Below are 18803 nucleotides of genomic sequence, written 5' to 3'. Positions count from 1 at the left end.
AAGTTTATCTTTGATCTGAAAGGATATGTGTTGGTGTTGAATAGAAAACTTAAAATTAAGAAAATGTTAAACACCATGTCAGGGATGTGAGTTTAAAGACTGCTTTTTAGCTCTAGGGACATTTAAAAATAGCATGGCTGTTAAAAAAATGATAAACTAAACTTGCAAAAATCAGCACATAAGTCTTTTGATTTTTGTGCCTGTGTGTAAAATTAAAGTGATGCCTATCTTCCTTTTAAGTTTTGGTCTACTTATTGGAAATAACCTTTTGACTTTTTAAGTGATTACATGATGAATGGCCCAAGCTGACATTTATGTCAACATGACTCTTGCTGTCCTGGCCACCCTGTGTCATCTGAGTTGCTGTCAGAGGCTTGCCCTATTTATCTTTGACCTCCACATACTAAATGTGCTCTAAGTTCGTTGTGGTCCAGAATATGATTTGTGCAAGTCAGCTGTGAGATGGTACCTGCTCAGTCTGAAGAGTGTAGCCTGGCAGGAAGATTAGAGGAAGCAGGAATAGACATAGATGCTCTTTGTAGGGGAATCCATTGCAAAGGAGTAGACAACTGAATAGCTGCCATATTTAAAGTGTGCAAGAACATCCAAAATTGAGTTCTAAAGGCACATGTAAGAGGATGTCTCTTGGATGTCTTCTGGGCACCGATAGTCTATCAGAAGGGTTTGGCATTGGGTTTGTTATCCATTACTTATATATGCAAGAAATATAGCAAACACACATCCTTTCTGTTCAGAAACAATTCAGTCAACACAGGACATGTGAGAGTACTGTCATGTCCTTATAGGCTGTATTTGAATTAAACTAAGTTTACTTCTTGTCACTAGAAAGAAAATTTCATTAACAATAGTTACAGTAAAAACATTACTGAGTGATGACAGAGAAATGTGGCATCAAAATGTTTTGAAGAAAGAAGGAAATGTTGGAATAAAAATTGGAATTATATATTTCTTAAGGCAGAAAACTTTTCCAAACTCTGAAATTTTAGGGTTATATGATTTGCGTTAAATGGTATAGATAGGCTTTTCTACAGAACAGCCAATGGTTTAATTTAAATTTGGATTACCCATTTTACATGGAAAGGGCAGACTGCATTTTGAATAGCAAATATTTTTAATACTGTATCTTAGAGAATGGTAAATTATAATCTTCTTGAATTTATTCATTTATTACATGTTAGAGAAAATCAAAAGGCTATGCCAATTGAAATGCTCATAACTGATGTGAAAAAAGGAAAATACTCTCATTAATAAAATAAAGGAAGGGGAATGGTAAGATGTTGGTCAAAGGGCATAACAATATGTCAGAGCAAATGAACAAGTTCTAGAAATCTGTTTTTCAGCATGGAGACTACAGTGAATAATATTTTGTATACTTGAAAATTGCTAGGAGAATGTACCTCAAATGTTCTGGCCACAAAAATGATGAGTACTAATTAGCCTGATTTAATCATTGCACAATTTATGTTTATCAAAACATCACCTTGTATACTATATATAATATGTGTATATATATGTCACCTTGTATACTATATATATGTGTATATATAGTGTATATATATGTGTGTGTGTGTATATATGTGTGTGTATGTATATACATACAATTGTTAATTATACCTTCATAAAGCTGAGACACAGTAAAATAAAGGAACTTTAAAATCATCCAGCTATACAGTGTTGGTGCACAGTAGTTCCTCTTATGCTATTAGTTTACAAACATGAAGATTATGTTATATATGATATTTAAGAATGATTTCAAGTGATGGGTGTAAATGCAGCACACAATGGGCATATTTCTTTTGTGGACTGAGAATATGCCTTGTGCAAGAAAACTCAGGATCAAAAATTTTGATAATTTTGAGACAAGATAAATTAAATCAATAAACTCACTCATTGAAAGTTGAGAGGAAGAGGCATTCAGAATAAGAACTTAATATGTAATTTCAAGGTAGAATTTTTGGTGTCTGTAAATTTTTCTTGAAATAGTCAAATGACTATATAATCATGTCTTGATCCCATTCGAGTTAATGTGAGAAACATCTTCCTGCTAAGATTTTTATTGTTTGAAATGGATGATTTGTTAAAAATACAAATTTAATAAAGATTATATTCTTAATTTTTGGTTGGCTCTTATGTTGCAGTATCAGTTTAGGTATGTTTTCTTTAAATGTCCAAGTACACTAATTAGAAAGAAAATAATTTACAGGGAGCTATATCAAATACAGCCGTGCAAATGGTATGAGCTTTTTCCAAAGATCCATATTGTCCTTGGACTTGGCTGTTGTATTATTCTTTAAATGGAATTGATTGTGTGGTTGTAATGAAAGTAACAGATTGATTTCTATCCAGTGTTACAAAGAGTAAATAGAAAAATGTTCCTGCCTTGACCTGCATTCATAACCAATGGGATTTGCTGGCTTTAGACCCAATCCTTAATAAGAGATAAGATGCAAATGTAATAAAACTGGCTTCAAAGTTTAAGGGTCTTTTCCATGTTCATCAGAGATGTTTCTTGTTGCATTTAGATGTGTTGTATTGATTAGCTCACAATCACCTAGGAAATGTTACTTTCTTTAAATGCAATTCATAATTTATCATGTAATTAGCATTCATAGAATAGTGTCTTATAAACATATTAAGATTATTGGAGTGACACAATGGTATACATTTTAATTGTCCTTAAAGTTGAATTGCCTTTTTATTTATATAAGCCAATGAAGATGGTTTAACTTTGGACTTACCAAGACTATTTGTAGCTAACAAATGTTTTTGTATGGAGTACAAATTTTTACATTGCAAAATATTCTGAAAGCTGTAATATTAATATATTATATTAGCATATTACATTAGCATTTTTCTAAAGGGCTACTTCTGCTGAATTCACAATTATTATTATATTATTTATTAAGAAATGAAATGTTTGTTTCCAGTAGAGAATTCTTCGTCTTTTTCCTCTATCTTTTCATGATAAACATACATGAGCAGTAGCAATATAATTACATTTTTTATTCTAGTAGTCAGGACTTTGAATCTCATTCCCCATTCACCTTTTTATAAATAAATTCATCTATCTAAGAAGGAATTTAAAATACAAAATGCAATTGGTAACTTCACTTTGCTATAAGTGAAGGAATGCAAAAAAAATAAAGAAAAGAAAACCTAACAATTCATTTGTAAGCAACAGTTTCCTCACACATTATGTGACTTTATTTTAATTTGTTTTATGTTTTGGGTAAAACAGTGTAGTGTAATGATGCCTAAATGAGACAAAACAAATGAAACAAAATAAAAACAAAAAAACTAAAAAAAAACTAACACATTTGACTCCCGATGTTTCTCAGTTGTAGCTTCCAAGAGCTCTCTATTCTTCCCAGCCCACTTGATACCCTGCAGGTTGTGGCAGACAATTCACAGGAAAAGCTTAGACATCGAGCTTGCACGCTTCTTGACTCCATTTTAAACCTTTTGTTCACACCAGGGTGGCATTTTTTCACACCGCATGTGGCAATTTTGACTCCTATCCAACTTGTCTTATAAAATCAAAGTCTGTGATTTTTTACATTCACAGGGTTGCTTCCTGAACTGCTACTGCTATTTGAGTCATTCCTAGTGATTGGTGCAGAAGTTTCTAGCAAAATGTGTTTTAGGGAGAGTGAAAGAGGCAGCAATATGAGAAATGTTCTGGCCTGAAACACAGGAAATAAATTTTGGATAAAAATAGAGGTTAACTGCTAAGATCATATGTGAAAATAGAAATATTCTGGCCTCTATTATTTTGGCAGTAGCAAGTTGAATGTTCAGATTAATTAAAAAAAAATATGGTGACATTGTTTTTAGGTGGTAAATTATTATTTTAAAAAGAAAACTGATGTGTAATCATAGAACTAAATCTCACTCTCTGATTCATAAAGTTATTTCCCCATATTTTATAATGTTCAATGATTGCAAGTCAATTTTACTTTTAGAGATGATCATCCAACATGCTTTGTTTGATCCCAAGTTCAACTATGAGTAAAATAAACCTATTATTTAAAACATTGTACTATGAACCACCACACTGAAACAATTTCTACAACTTCATTTTTAAAGTTTCTTTCTTTCCATTATGTTTAATTAAAAATATCACTTCAATCTTCATATTTTCAATGATAAATTACATGGCTATTTCAAAGGAATTATACAAAGTGATCATTATGAAATAATGGCAAAAGTAGGAAATTTTACCAAGTGCAAAGGCATGCACACAGGCTTATTTCCTGGACATGAAAACTACATATAAAAAGTCTCTGCAGATAATCTGGCAATAATTACCATATATATCTGCCTATATATTTATCTTCATACATTTCTTTTGAAATTATTCTTTATTAACCAAGACATAAAAAATAATATTTTAGAAACATTTCTCAGAAATACATACATATATATATATATGTATTAATTCAGTGTTTTTGTAGAAAGAGCAGAGGAAAATTATTATTTTCATCAAAATTAGATTATAATCACATGATTGTTTTGTTTCTGAAGTTGTGGAATAATCATACTTTTTAATTTTTAAATTACTACTTTTTGAACATAAAGAATCAATTACAACAGAAAGAGAAATAAAAATCAGTTAATAGAAGTAAGTCTTAAGGCAGTAATAAGAATGTGTAAACTGTTAAATTTTAAAGTGAAAGAAGCTTATTACATATTTTATTAAATTTTTATCAACAAACCCATATTCATAAAAATCTTTTCTTCGATGTGAGTTGCATAATTTATATATCAAAAGAACCACATTACTGTGCTTTAAGAAAAAAATATATGACAAGTATTTGTGGATTATAGTCTTTATACTTTCTTTCAGGGAATACTTAAATAAATCCAGTGCACTTGAATTATTCATTACAATATTTGAAATATGAAATAGATCCAATAAATTGAGAAAGACCTCATTTAGAATTTAGTTAGTTTTTTTTTTTTTTTTTTTTTTTTTTAACCTTTTTGGAATAACAAAGCATGACTGACAAGAACATAGTAGAGAAAGAACATTGCGTTGCAAGTTCTGTAACAGTAGGTGCAATAGCAGACGGGGTGGCTGCATACTCTCCCTTTTACAGACAGAAAACTACTGCAACTGCAGCTCCTATAGAGTCTTAGAAAATCAAAAGCAAATGATTTCCAGGAATACTTAAATGCAAATAGTTAATATAAATAAGAGTCTAAAACAAATGCACTACAATGGCTTTTATAGTCCAGGATGTGCTTATGATGCACAGATATTTATCAAGTATACTTTTTTCTATTTGCCTCTCATTTAGTTAATTTAACCTCATTAAAGATAGAAAGAAAAAAAATCCTTTATATTTAATATAAAAGTGTTACAAATATTGAATAAAATCCTTCATTAAAAGTGAAACAAACCATTGAAAGCAAGTAAAATATTCAAATAAGCACAATACTTATTTAACTGAAGTTTAATATTAAATCCTCATCTGGAAATCTAACAAACTATTTGTAATGAAAAATATGAAAGAGACCAAAATCATCTAAAGAAAATAAACAAAATTATGAAATAAATTTACCTACTTTTGCAGCTCATACGTAGTTGAAAAAAAGTATGACTTTATTTCATATGCATGCCAAAGAATGTAGAAAGATATTAACTCATCATTTATCATTATCTAGTAGAGGAAACCACTTTTATTGCTTTAGGTTTCTGATTTCCTACCCTCCCCTCCTGCTCCCTGCGCTTCGTTGGACTCTCTTCTGGCCAGCATTCTTCTATCTTAGGTGGAAACAAATAAGATCCCCAAACAGACATGCAGGAAATAACCACCACCAGCTGGAGAAATAGGTTTTTCTGCCTTTGCTCTGTCTTTGTACGTTAATAAAACCAGCTGATACATTCTGCCACAAAATTCAGCTTGCAAGTAATCCTCTGCTACTTAAGGCTGGATGAAAAGAGTGCTCATTGTGAATTATGTTTCATCTGTCACAATAACCTTCTTTATTCTGCTGTGGACCTCCCCTTTGCCTGTGGCAATTAGAGAAAATATGTATGCCTTAAAGTATGAAATATTGGTTTCTTAAAATGAAACTCAGCAAAACAAAACCTGGTGACACCAACAATGCTTTCAAGCAATACGCTGAAGATAAGCAGATGAGGCATTTTGAAGTTATTCTGGTTTTATAAGGCCACTGTAAAAAGACATTATAGACTTAGCAGGTGGTATAGTTGCTTATTATTAACATCAGTTATTGATAACAGTGAATTCTAATTATATTAAGAAATGAAATTTATAAACATATTCATATTGTATATTTTCTAATTATATCATACTATAAGATATGTATTATAAATAAATATTTATTTAGCATACCAGGTCAGTGATTTCATATGCATTTCATAAACCACAATGCATTTATGTGCTTTTAAGTATATATCAATGTTTCAGAAGAATAATTTTCACAAATTTTTAAAGGGGCAAAATAAAAGAAAAAAATATTTCCTTTAAAGAGAGCTTATCAACAGTTTTGTTTAGCTTAAAATCAATGCGATTATTTGATTTACTTACTCTTACAAATCACTGAATTACCTCGAGGCAGTTCAAGTTCACCTTTCTGGAATTAAGCCTGTTAAATGTTAGACATAACCGCACCAACTCCTTAGAAGGACACCTCAACTTTTTGGCTTCGCAGGGTACAGTAAAAGTTACACCACTTGTAGTCAGAAACAAGTTAAGCTCAAAGACCTTAAAAGCTACAAAGAAAACAAACAATTGGCAGAAAAGAAAATTCTCTTAACACCAAGAGAAAGTCTGCTGAGGAAGTCACTGAAACAGTCATTGTTAACAGTGGGATAGAGGCATATAAATGATTTAAGCTAACACAAAATTCATAAAGTCTGAAGAAAAAATTCTTGAGACTGAAAGGAAAACCTCTTGGCCCAATGCACAGGTTGGGCACAAAAGTGCTTGCTAAGCTATCTATTTCACACATGCAACGACAGAAGGTTCGATATTCATTCGATCGATGAGTGAAAAGGCACAATGGCAAAATCAGACAGACTTCTTTTCAAATACAGATCTCCAATGTCCCCCTACAGTCTGCAGATGCACGGCTGGTGGTGTGGCTCAGACGGAGCAAGGGTTACATCAAGGCTGTTCTCTGGACCGTGCAAACAGTCTAGACCAATGACCTGCAGCATCATGCCCTTTGAAGAAGAGGCAAGTTCGGTCATGATGAAGAAAAATCAAGGCGTACCCCTTTTAACAATAGGGAGCAGCTCGAGGCTGCAAAGAGGTAAGCAGGGTAAGAAGAAAACGGCATCTGCTTCCATGGTTACAGGCCAACTATGAGAACCTTGCTTTTCAAGGGAGTCTGTTCTCAGGCTCCCTCACGGGGTATGTCATGCATTATAAGCAAAGGCAGGTTGAGCTGAAATCCGCATAGTTATTTCAGAGTAAAATGATACGGAGCACATGGCTGGCAGAAAAAAAAGGTCACATGACTGTTAAGAGCCAGACTTGGGCTATTTCAGAATGGAATTTTTTCCTTATACAAGTTTAGATAAAGAGTAAATTTGTATAAAACAAAACAACGATGATAAACATGGTTTTCATTTCTCAGGCTTTTATGTGAACAGAGGTCAAGGGTCAAGATAACCCCCCTCCCAGTGGCAAGACCATACAGCCTATTGTTAATATAGTTTTATTATGGATAGCATTTAAAAATATTTCCTTTTTTTGCCGGGCTGTAATATAGATATATGTTCTTGTGAATTTTGCTGACCTGATTCTCTCTGGTGTCCTGTCCAAGATGTTCCTATCTTTATGTTCATTTCCCTGATTAGATCTCATAGTGAGAAACTTCCTTGGTGTGGTATTACTATTTTAAGAAACAGCAAGGTTTCCTCTGCTTTTGAAAATACGCTGATGGGAATTCAAATCTGTAGTATAAACCAATAGTCTCTGACAATAGTTCTGTTCTTAATTCATGCCTTTGTATTTTATTCAATGCTTGATATATGCCTATAGCTTCAAATATAAAGTTCTTTTTCTTTTCTGTGAGATGTTTAGTTATTAAAATTGAATCTAATATAATATACTAGCGGCTAATGGTATTTAAATAAAAATTTAAATTAAAAATGTAGCATATTCTATATTATTAAGGAAAGATATACTACAATAACCACACACAATGTAAAAATGTAAATTAACATAGATAAAACATTCCTGTGACAATGTATTACAACTCAATGTTAAAAGAGCACAGACAGATTCGGTTATCTTTCAACTATGTTTAATTAACTATAGATGGTCCATGTAATTTATCCTTTGGGCAAATTTTGTTTTCAAGTATATTTTGAAAATTAGGAAATGAAAAGGATAGGATTATCCAAAAGACCAGGCATAAAAAAAAAATAAATAAATAAAAAATAAAAAAAATAAAAATAAACCTTTCATTAAATTTATTTTTCAGAATTATTTTTAATATTGAGTACTTAGAGGAAAATGACCTTTTCCTGTCTTGAAAAGATTCTCTGTAGAATCTTTTACAGGTAGAATCTTTTTTAGGTGCCTGAGTAATATGTGTGTACTGAAGGTAGTTTGTAACAAAAATTCTACCCATCTGACAAGCTGGGTATTTCACTATAAATGAGTACCATATGGTCTTGTATGTACATATTCATTTCAAATATGTACCTTAAAGGAAAATTTTTTTGTAGGTTTGCAAAAGCAATTAAGTATTTGTGATCATGATAGCAACAATTTTATGCTTTTAATTGAGAAACCAGAAAATTATTTTCTAGCACGTTCCTCCATGATAGTGCCTTGTTTTGAGTGGGGTAAACATGGGGTCCACAGTAAACATATACATGTTGTTTTGTTTCTTTGAGTGTGTTCCAATATATTCGTTTCTTTTATTGCATAGTGAGAAAAACATGGGGTAGAAAATGAACTACTCAAGTGTCACTATTTTAGTATAATAATAGTTTTTATGTTAGCTTAATCCATGAACATACTATCTTAAAGCAGTCGTATCTTAGAATCGTTAAATAATTTACATAATACTAACATAATTCAACATCAGAGTTGCTCTGATACAACAACATATCATACTTTCTGCCAAAGGTCAAGTGCCAGATAGTTCTTCAGTGGAAAATAGTACCTGTCAATTCTCCAAAGGAGAACAAAACAAAAACAAAATACACTAAGATCTGTAAATTACATGGATAATTTGTGAGTTGGGGATCAAAGGAAAATGAAGCTATGCCATAAAATCTTTTGCAAGATAGACAGTGGGATTGCTTTTCTTTCTTTCCAGTTAACATTTAGCCTGGTCTTGCTTTTTTGTTTTTCAAAAACATATTTGTTTTCATGAATATTTATATGTGAACATAAATTACACTAACTTGCAAATGTGGACATACATAACTACATAACACTTGGAAACATAGAGTCAGATTGATAGTTAACACGATGCTATTACTTTAACATAGTAATATGCAGATATGAACATTTAATATTAAATATCTAGGGGAAATGACATTTTTTTCCTCAAAAAGATTCTTTATATCTGAATTATTAAATGACTGAGTAATGTCTACAAACCACATGTAATTTGAAACAAAAATTCCATTCATATAACAAGTTGTGTTATATTTTAATATTACTTTGAATTAAATTTCAGAGTAATTATTGTGTTTTGCCCTGCCCCACTGAAAACTGTAACTAAACTTGGCATTGCCTGAAGAGTATTTACCCTTATCGGTATAACAAAGAGACTGAAAACTTGCAGTGCCTTAGTGTTGGGATAGTGCTTTGAATATAGTATGTGCTCAGTAAATATCTCCCTAATAAGTTATTAAATGTGTGGTTATACCAATTATCTAATTGCAAGAAAGTCAGGGCAGACTCTCCTCTATTTACTTGTATATTATTTTAAACCTTTTCCTTATGATCTTTCTAAACAAAGAGTGCTTTTGTCAGTAATCTGTGATTATTAAAAGTCTACAATGTGTCCTATGAGAGTAGAAGTGTGTGTCTGCAGGCATAGTTCCTAAATAGGGTCATGGTAAGTATTATTCTAAAATGTATTTTATGTTTCCTTGGAAAAAAATTCCAAGAGTCAAATAAATTTGTGAGGGATGCTGCATTACATGTAGATTTCCTATATCACAATAGTTTTCTTATGTACAACAGTTTTCAGGGCATTCCAAAGACCAATGCTTATAGAGTATTCCTAAGAAGGGCAAATAGTTGTCACCATTTCACAAAAATGTTTAACCAACTTTTTCATAAACTATTTATCAACAATATAATCTGATTACTTAATGAGCTGAAGCGGCTTAAGCTTGAATAAACGGATTTTAACTGTTTTCCTAAACTCCACTTTCAATGACATCATTTTCTGATCTTGAAATTATCTATAGCAGGAGTATCTGCACCACAGAACTAGCAAATGGTACAAATTAGGGAATTTTTTTCTTTTCTTTTTTTTCTATTTTTGTTTTAATTGGTTGTTGAACATTTACAAGCACACCATTAACTAATTTCCTCTCTGAATGCCTCTTTGTAGGTGAGTTATGACCACTAAGAGATCTATAAGTTTAGAGGTCTTCCATTCATCAAACTGTCTTAGATTGGGTTGTAGCTCAGTGGCACAACAGTTGTCTCGACACTGTGAGGCCCTGAGTTCTATCCACAGCACTACAAAAGAAGCAGTTACTATTTTTTTAAATGGTTATTTCATCAACAATTTATATAGTTTATCTAATTTCTCCTATTTACCTGGATAAACATGTTTTTCCCTCCATACTTCTTAAATCAAAACACTTATATTGTCTGATATACAACTGTCTAATGACACCAAAGTGAGTCCTGATATCAGGATTCTGGAAATTGCCAGACATGCCTCGAATGTGTCTCAACTCAGCTTCACTTCATCACCTCTGTGTTTTATAAGGCTGATACAAAGAATATAAGCAGTGTAGACTTTCGTACGGTTTGCCATTTAATTTTAGGCATTTTATCAGAAGTATTGCTTGGCATCTGGGATAAAATTGTTAGGAGGAAAACAAAAATGGAGTATGTAAGAATAGAGAAACAGAAATACACATTTTTTGACAGATAAATCACTTAATTCTCAATTTATCTTTACCTACTAAATTACTACAGATAGGTTATAGGCAAAACCTCTAAATACAGGTGGACCGTAAGTACATATATTTGGCTGAATAGTTAATAGCTTAGAATGTGTGTGGATTCCTTTGCGGTCTTATGACTTGAAACAATGAGTTCCATGGTGACATGTTTTGAAGAAACTCAGGGATCTACTTTGTGACAATGCATGGGAGATTTTTATTATGGTTTTAGTTTACCTTCCCAAGCACATGCACTGCAAATACTATGTATTTCAGTTTACATGGCCCACAAATTAGTTAATTAACCCTAGTATGTTTTTGGCTAATTATTTTGCTATTCATTGGGACTTGAAACATGACTAATACATAATCTTTGTCTTCGTGGACCCCACAGTCAAATGTGAGAAGAAAGCACCTTGAATGTTTTGCCATGAGAGAAAATCATCTGAACATAACTCTTTTTATTTTAAATCAAATGCACATCTGCATTATGAATTCCCAGAATTCTCCAAAGTTTGATCCCATAATCTCATATACAGTTTCTGGATTCTATTCTTATTATATCATAGGTGTTTTCACATCACAGAGGGCTTCATGGTCACAAATACAGTTATGAACAAGACAGCCAGGATGCCAAGGATACCATCCTTAACAGTCTTAAAGAGTAATTAAGATGAATTTCAGAATGTATGCATTGTATTTTTAAGCACAGGAAGTATTTCACATAAAGCTTAGGTTCTCAAAAAATACTGCACAATTATCTTAAGATAAATGCAATTCGTTCTAAACACAATGGAAATTCCCACAGGCATTCAGCTCAGATGATGTCGTGTATCCGTGTGCACGTATGAAATACATATTTGAATACTCATTGCCTCAAATGTTTTTGTAGTTGGAAAAAAATCACTCGAACATGCTAATATTATATTTTGAAAACTCTGAAATCAACATAAACTTGTAAAAGCCTTTATATTACTTCAACAACTTTGGAAATACATGCACAATTTTAGCACTAGAAAATTCTTTACTCTGCCATGAAATCTGGAACTTTTCTTTCATTCAAACAGTACTCTCCAAATTTGAAAATACATTAGTGCATAATATCTACACATGGCAGGCTTTCAAAGATTTATTTGATGTAATGCATTTAAATAAAATGCTTTTGATACTTGACAGAAATTTAAATTTATGAGCACTATTATCTTTCAATTTTTAAATAGAAAAATAGACTTTTTATACTTTGTAAAGAAACCATCTCTCCTTTTGATAACACAAAACATTTTTTTAAACATTGCTAGAAAATTTAACTTATATTTCCAGAACTAGCTCAGTTAATATTCCTAGTTCATATGTCACTTTCCTAATTTACTAAGCTGAAATAATAATAATAAGTAGATAGAAATGGGTATAAATTTAAATATATGCACAAATCCTCACATTGGAAACCTTTGGTAATTGAGTGAAACTTAGGTTTGAACTTTCAACCACTTTTTAAAAAATTATTTTTCTGAACATTAAAAAGTGAAAAATAAAAACATTGTCTCCCTTCTGAATGGAAAAATGACCTTTTCATTCCTGTTCATTTTTTTAATTTGAAAGATGAGGAATGCATGTGATTATAAGAAGCCATGTTTAGGCTCCATATTGCTCTGACTTCCAAACATTATTATTTATTATTATTAACATAAGATCACCCAAAGCAATTTCCCTTGATTAGCATATCACATCCTTCCTATTTTTGTTGAGCATTAAATCCATTCTTCGTAGCTATTGTGTGTCCGTGTGTGTATGCAGACCCCCCAATGTTAACATGTGTTAAAATAAGCATCTCTCAATACTTCATTTTTACAGATGGATGCCAACTATTATGCTTGCTATATTACTTAGTGTTCCCTTTTGTATTCTTATTTCTCATAGAAATGATTGAATACACTGTCTTCAACTTCTATCAGACTGCTCAATTTTGCTATAATTAAAAAGAAGCTTATTCCTTTATATTTTTTTTCTTCAAAGGGCATATTCATGGACCTATTTTTCTTTCTAACTCATATTTATTGTCATACATTTTATATAAATCAAGTCATGTAATAATATTGAGTATTGTTTATATTATTTGTGTCATAATGAGTTGTATTTATAGAATATGAAAATGTTCTTTATAATAATATTATTATTTTATAAAGGTAACATTTCTATATGATGGTTCTTCTTCTGCTATAAATACATCTGTTTATGTGTGGGGCTGTGATATATATATATATTTAATTTATATTTATATATATGTATTTTAAAGCAGTCAATTTATATATCCATTTTTGTGTTAATTAAGCATTTTATTTTAATATTCCTTCAAATTGGAGGCATCTAGGGGTATTGTTTATATTCAAATTCTGATTCAGGTGTCAGGTGGAGACTGAGATTGGGTATTTCTATCAAGACCCTGAAAGGAGATAGTGCTGCTAACCTGTGGGGTCAGTGTTAGAATGTCAAGGAGTTGGAGGATCTTAGTTCAAACTTTTAAAAAAATTTTAAATTTTATTTGTTCTAATTAGTTGTATATGACAGTAGAATGCATTTATGCATTTTGATAGATCATACATAAATAGAGTATAATCTCTCATTTTTGTGACTATACATATTGCAGGATCACATTGGTCATGCAGTCATACATGTACCTGAGGTAATAATGTCTGTTTCATTCTACTATCATTTGTCCAAGTTTTAACGTTGCCCCTGATTCAGATCTTAACCTAGAGACTTTTTCGGATCCTGCTCCTTATCTGTGAGTAGGATCCTGTTTCTTCTACCACTCATAGAATTAATGTAATTAGGAATATGTGTTGCAACAAAAGAATGTAAGATGTAATGCAGTCATATATTTCCTCTCATCCCTTGAATTGCATATTTCATACTAACAACCCAATTTCTATTGGAGTCTGCCCATTTGACTTAACTGATGGACTCGGTTTTAAGGTTGTGTTTCAGTAGTTCTTTATTATCTTATATTCTCTTTTTGTCCATTCATTCATTCATTTATTCACTCTGCACACATATACTCTGTAGCTAATGGTGGACGTGCATTGTGCCACCTGCTGCTGATACAACTAACTTCTTCCATTTACTTCTATTTTCTCCATTCTCCCAAATAATTTCCTGTATCAGTTTTGGGCATCTTCTATATCTTTTCCTTCTCCCTCAGTAGAGTGTTGGAAACACCAATCTGATGGTTACATTTGTTGTCTTTGAATCAATTGCATTTAATCCCACAAATATTTACTGATTCCCCACTATATGGTAGAGTCTCTGCAAATGGAATACAAAATTGAAGAAGATACAGAAAGAACTGCTTCTTTTTTCTCAAATAATTAGTATTTATTTCAGGAAATGAGATATTCAATATTCTCTCAACTAATTATAATACCAAACAAGATATGAGTCTTTCATAAGAAAGACTTTAAAGGAAGAAATCACAAATGACTCGAGGTTGCAGGAAACTTTTTAAAAGATGGCTAAATTGTGATAGAAAAAAAATGTGAGGAACTGGAGGGTAGTTAGAAATTGCAGCAGGGACAAATTATGCCTTCCAGTCTCTTTGCTTTGTTCCTGTTCAGTGACTTGGGCAAATGGTCTGGTGTGGGCAAAAGGTTTTAAAACTGCCAACCCTACTTAATGTGGAATCAGTAAGGAATCTTTGAAAGTTACCGCTACTCTTGGTCTTCCTGCCTTGCATGCAAAGACTGTCTTTAATTTAATTCTGTGGGATTTAAATATAAATTAATTGTCCTGGGGAGGTTCTGAGTTCATATAGAGCAGATGGGTGAGCTCCAGGTAACCTTTCCTCAATTTTCATGGAGGCAGCATATCAGGATGGACACAATGTAACAGACTGTGTGGGGACAATGTCTGCTAGTCTGGTTCACTAACTTGCTAGCCTTTTCATCTTAGTGAAGGTATTACCCTCTGTGCATCTTTGGTTCTTTCTTTTAATGATGGGAATAATAAGCCCTGCTTGTTTTCAAAGGTTATGTGAGAGATAAACATGATAAATAAATTTGAAATTGTAAGCTTTAGGAGTGTCAAATTTTGTACAGGTATGGGGGTTTGTCATTGAATTCTGCAATACACCTCCCTATTGAAAAATTGGAATGGGAATGAGAAGGGGCGATCTTTCTGCCTCTCTTCCTTCCTTTATAAATGAAACATCATTTTTGTTTATTCAATAACTCCAGAACTCAGTGTATGGTTTTTGAGAACACATCTTAACAATTTAACTTGTTTTAATAGTTTTTTTTTTTTTTTTGTAAAACCCTTAAATCACCTGAAAAGTTGCTGCATTTCTTTTATCCTGCAATGATTTTTTTTTTCCATGTTAGACAGACTATACTAATTATATTGTCATTCTGACCTGAGCTTAAATATCACCTCTTGAACTATCCCCCACCCACAGGCCCCTCTGTCTCCACCATGGGATCACTCCCCATCCTCCTTTACTTGCTTTATGGCACTTTTCATTGCCCAGAATTGCCTTCTTTGCTTATTTGCTTGTAAGTTGTATGTCTTTTTAGTCAATAAGATTTTATTACTTCATTATGTGACAAAAACTGTTATAGGAACTGGGATATAGCTGTGAACCAATAGGTGTATCCTTAAGGAGACAGACACTAATAAATATTGATAATAATAACTCTATATAAATGTCAGGTGGTAAAATGTGCTATAAAGAAACATAAAGCAAACTGAGGGATTGAAGAGTGAAGGTCATTGTGTCATTTTATGTCTGATGTTCAGGACAGAGTTCCCTGATTAGGCATTATTTATTTAAGGTCCGGGAGGAAGTGTGGTAGGGTACTGGGCACACATCTAGGGGAAGAGTGTTCCAAGGAGGGGGAACCGGAAGGGCAAAGGCTCTATGGTGGGCCATGCTTGGTATGCTCAAAAACAAATGAAAAGGCCAGGGTGGGCTGAGTGTAGCGGGCAAAATGGGGGAGACAGGTGATGACACGTGAGAATTAGAGAGTGGGGGCCTGGGCACCATGTACGCTGTGAGGTTCAGGTTAAGATTTGAGATCTTATTCTGAGTGGATTGGGGAACATCTTGGGTAGGCTTTTGGTAGAGGAGAGCATCTTCAGACCTGAGTTCACTGGCTGCTGTGTGATGATGAAGAGGTTACAATCTGTGAAAGAAGGCACTAGACACCACTCTGCTCCTCTTTGCATATCATGCCATTGTGATTTAATTAGCCATGGTATGAGTGCTTACATCCTGAGATTCTGCACTGGTTGTAAACTTTCTGTTCTCTTTCCACTTTCTTCTTGTCTATCTGTCTGTCTGACTGCCTACCTTCCCAACTTCCTCCCTCTCTTCCTTTATTCCTCCCTTCCTTTTTCCTTCCCTCTTTTCCTTCCATCTTTTCTTTTTCTTCCTCTTTTCCTCTTCTACTTTCTTCTTCCTTTCTTACCTTATTCTTCTCTTCCTTAATCCTTCTTCCTTTCTTCCATTTTTTCCTTTTTCTTTCTATTTTTCATAATATCAAAACCTTTACTTCTTATTTTAAAATAAAGTTTTTATAAACATTTACCTGCACATCTCTGAAGAGACCTTTAGGAAATTATTACAGCTGTCCATGTGAGAGAAGATGGTGGCTTAGACAAGGGTGGTAATAAAGGAGGTAACAGGAAGCAGTCAGGTTCTGGAATGAATCTTCAAAAGAAATACAACTTTGCAGAGTGATTAAAAATTTTTTTTCTCAACTAAACATTGGGGAAAAAGAGGAATCAAGTATTGTTCCTAGGTTTTTGTCCTGAGTGGCTAAAGGAATATTTGCAAAAATGGATGGAGTTGGAGACTATCATGCTAAATGAGAGAAGCCAGTCCCAAAAAACCAAAGGATGAATGATCTCTCTGATAAGCAGATGATGATACATAATGGGGGGTGGGAGGGAGGCAAGAAGGGAAGAAGGATAGATTATATGGAGGAAAATGAGGGGTGGGAGGGATGGGGGAAGGAAAAATAACAGAATAAGACAAACATCATTACCCTAGGTATTTGTATGATTACACAAATGGTATGACTCTACTTCATGTATAACCAGAGAAACAAGTTGTACCCCATTTGTTTACAATGAATCAAAATAAATAAATTATTTAAAAAAAAACGATGGAAAGGATTTCAGCAGGGGTAGTTTGGAAATGAGTATCAAGAATAGGACTTTGGATGTATAAAGATTGCCCTCTTTGGTCTATCCAATTGAAAATACTGAGTAGAAAGTTGGACATAGGAATCTGGATAGGAAATACGAAGTTGGGAACCATCTATAAAGAGAATGGTAGGATTTGAAATGGGCCCCACTGTGTATCAGTTTTTCAAAATTTTCATATTTCACAGGGTGGTAGTCTCACTGCATGGCTATACTATCTCTTGTTCTTGAGGATCTCCCATTGCAAAACATTTTAATGATATTTTTATATCATGTATATATTTAAATTGACCTGCTCCTATTCTAGGATGTTTGAGTTAGAATACATTTCAGTCATATAGATTTCAACCTTAGTTAAATAGCAAAACCAAATTTAATTATTGTTTTCTCTTGGGTAACAAAGTGTAAATTTAGAATATACTTTCACTTTAGGGTAGGCCAATCCAAAAGAAAAATTCAGTTTAAATTCTAGATACTGAATTCCTATGGTAATTTAGACAGCAGGTGTTTCTGATTCTCCCGGTCCGGCACATAAGAGAAATGCACTCCATTTCCTAGCCCTCTGTAATTTTGATTGAGCTAGAAACTGAGTAGTGGCCATAGTGTTGTGCTAGGGGCCAGAACATTTAATTGTTGCCATTTCTTCATCTTTCTTCCATCTCTCTGCATATTTGTGATGGAGTTGCTCTGTTATACGGCTTACCTGACTTACTACAATAAGCAGAGGCCAGGCTAGTCTGTAATAGACATGTAGTGTCAAGGAGAAGTGCTCTTTTGTTATCTTAAGCCTGTTGGTTCTGCAGCATAATCTAAAGCATCCTTATTGATCATTACTGTCTCTGGCAAAACTGAGTAACTTGAACCTGAGTTCAGCTCACCTTTTTTAATAGGATGATATTGTAAATTAACAATGTTGTCCATATTTTAGACGATTGACAATAAACCCTAGGTAGGAGTTAAATGTCATTTCTCATACAACCTCACTACCAGGTGGTTTAAGTAAAAACAAAAGCAAAAACAAACAATGAGTTACAAACTGACATTTTGCAAATATAAAAACTTTTACTACAAATCAGGTACAAAAACAAACAGTCTATTCCAATAATCTAGAGATAGTCTCTGTTCTTTGTCTTTTAAGGATGCCACCTTGTACCTTGAAGGAAAGGTTTGCTGCAAATTCAATCAGCCTTCAATCAGTCTCAGGCAAAGGACCCTCCTACACACTTAGGGCTATATAACAAGTCAAAGAGATTCTTCATCTAGGGTGCTACTTTGAAGATGTAAGATTCTTAGTCTTACACTGGGGTTTCTTATTCTTTAGTCACACAGGTAGGACTTGATTGTCCAGTATTTCCAGTCAATTTATTACTTGTCTAATCAATGAAAAATTCTTTCTAATGATCTTTTTTACAGGTCCAGGCTCCCATGTGTTATTTCACGGGGTAGTATTTGGAAA

At 32.9% G+C, this 18803-nt stretch overlaps 1 protein-coding gene across 8 annotated transcripts in view; it reads left to right on the top strand.

The window, feature by feature from the left end:
• The window catches only part of LOC306638119 (uncharacterized protein), a 734580-nt gene that overhangs the window by 293309 nt on the left and 422468 nt on the right, over positions 1–18803 (top strand). The window contains exon 6 of one of the 8 annotated variants that reach the window (XM_079101234.1): positions 7109–7305. The exons of the other annotated variants lie outside the window; for them this stretch is intronic. Within the exon in view, the coding sequence (XP_078957360.1) occupies positions 7109–7305 (197 nt within the window). The remainder of the gene's footprint in view (positions 1–7108; positions 7306–18803) is intronic. 8 annotated transcript variants of the gene reach the window in all.

This window comes from Sciurus vulgaris (genome assembly GCF_902686455.1).
Source record: "Sciurus vulgaris genome assembly, chromosome: 10".
Taxonomy (NCBI): Eukaryota; Metazoa; Chordata; class Mammalia; order Rodentia; family Sciuridae; genus Sciurus; species Sciurus vulgaris.
Note: the sequence above shows the minus strand (reverse complement) of the source record. Positions and strands in the feature narration are given on the sequence as shown.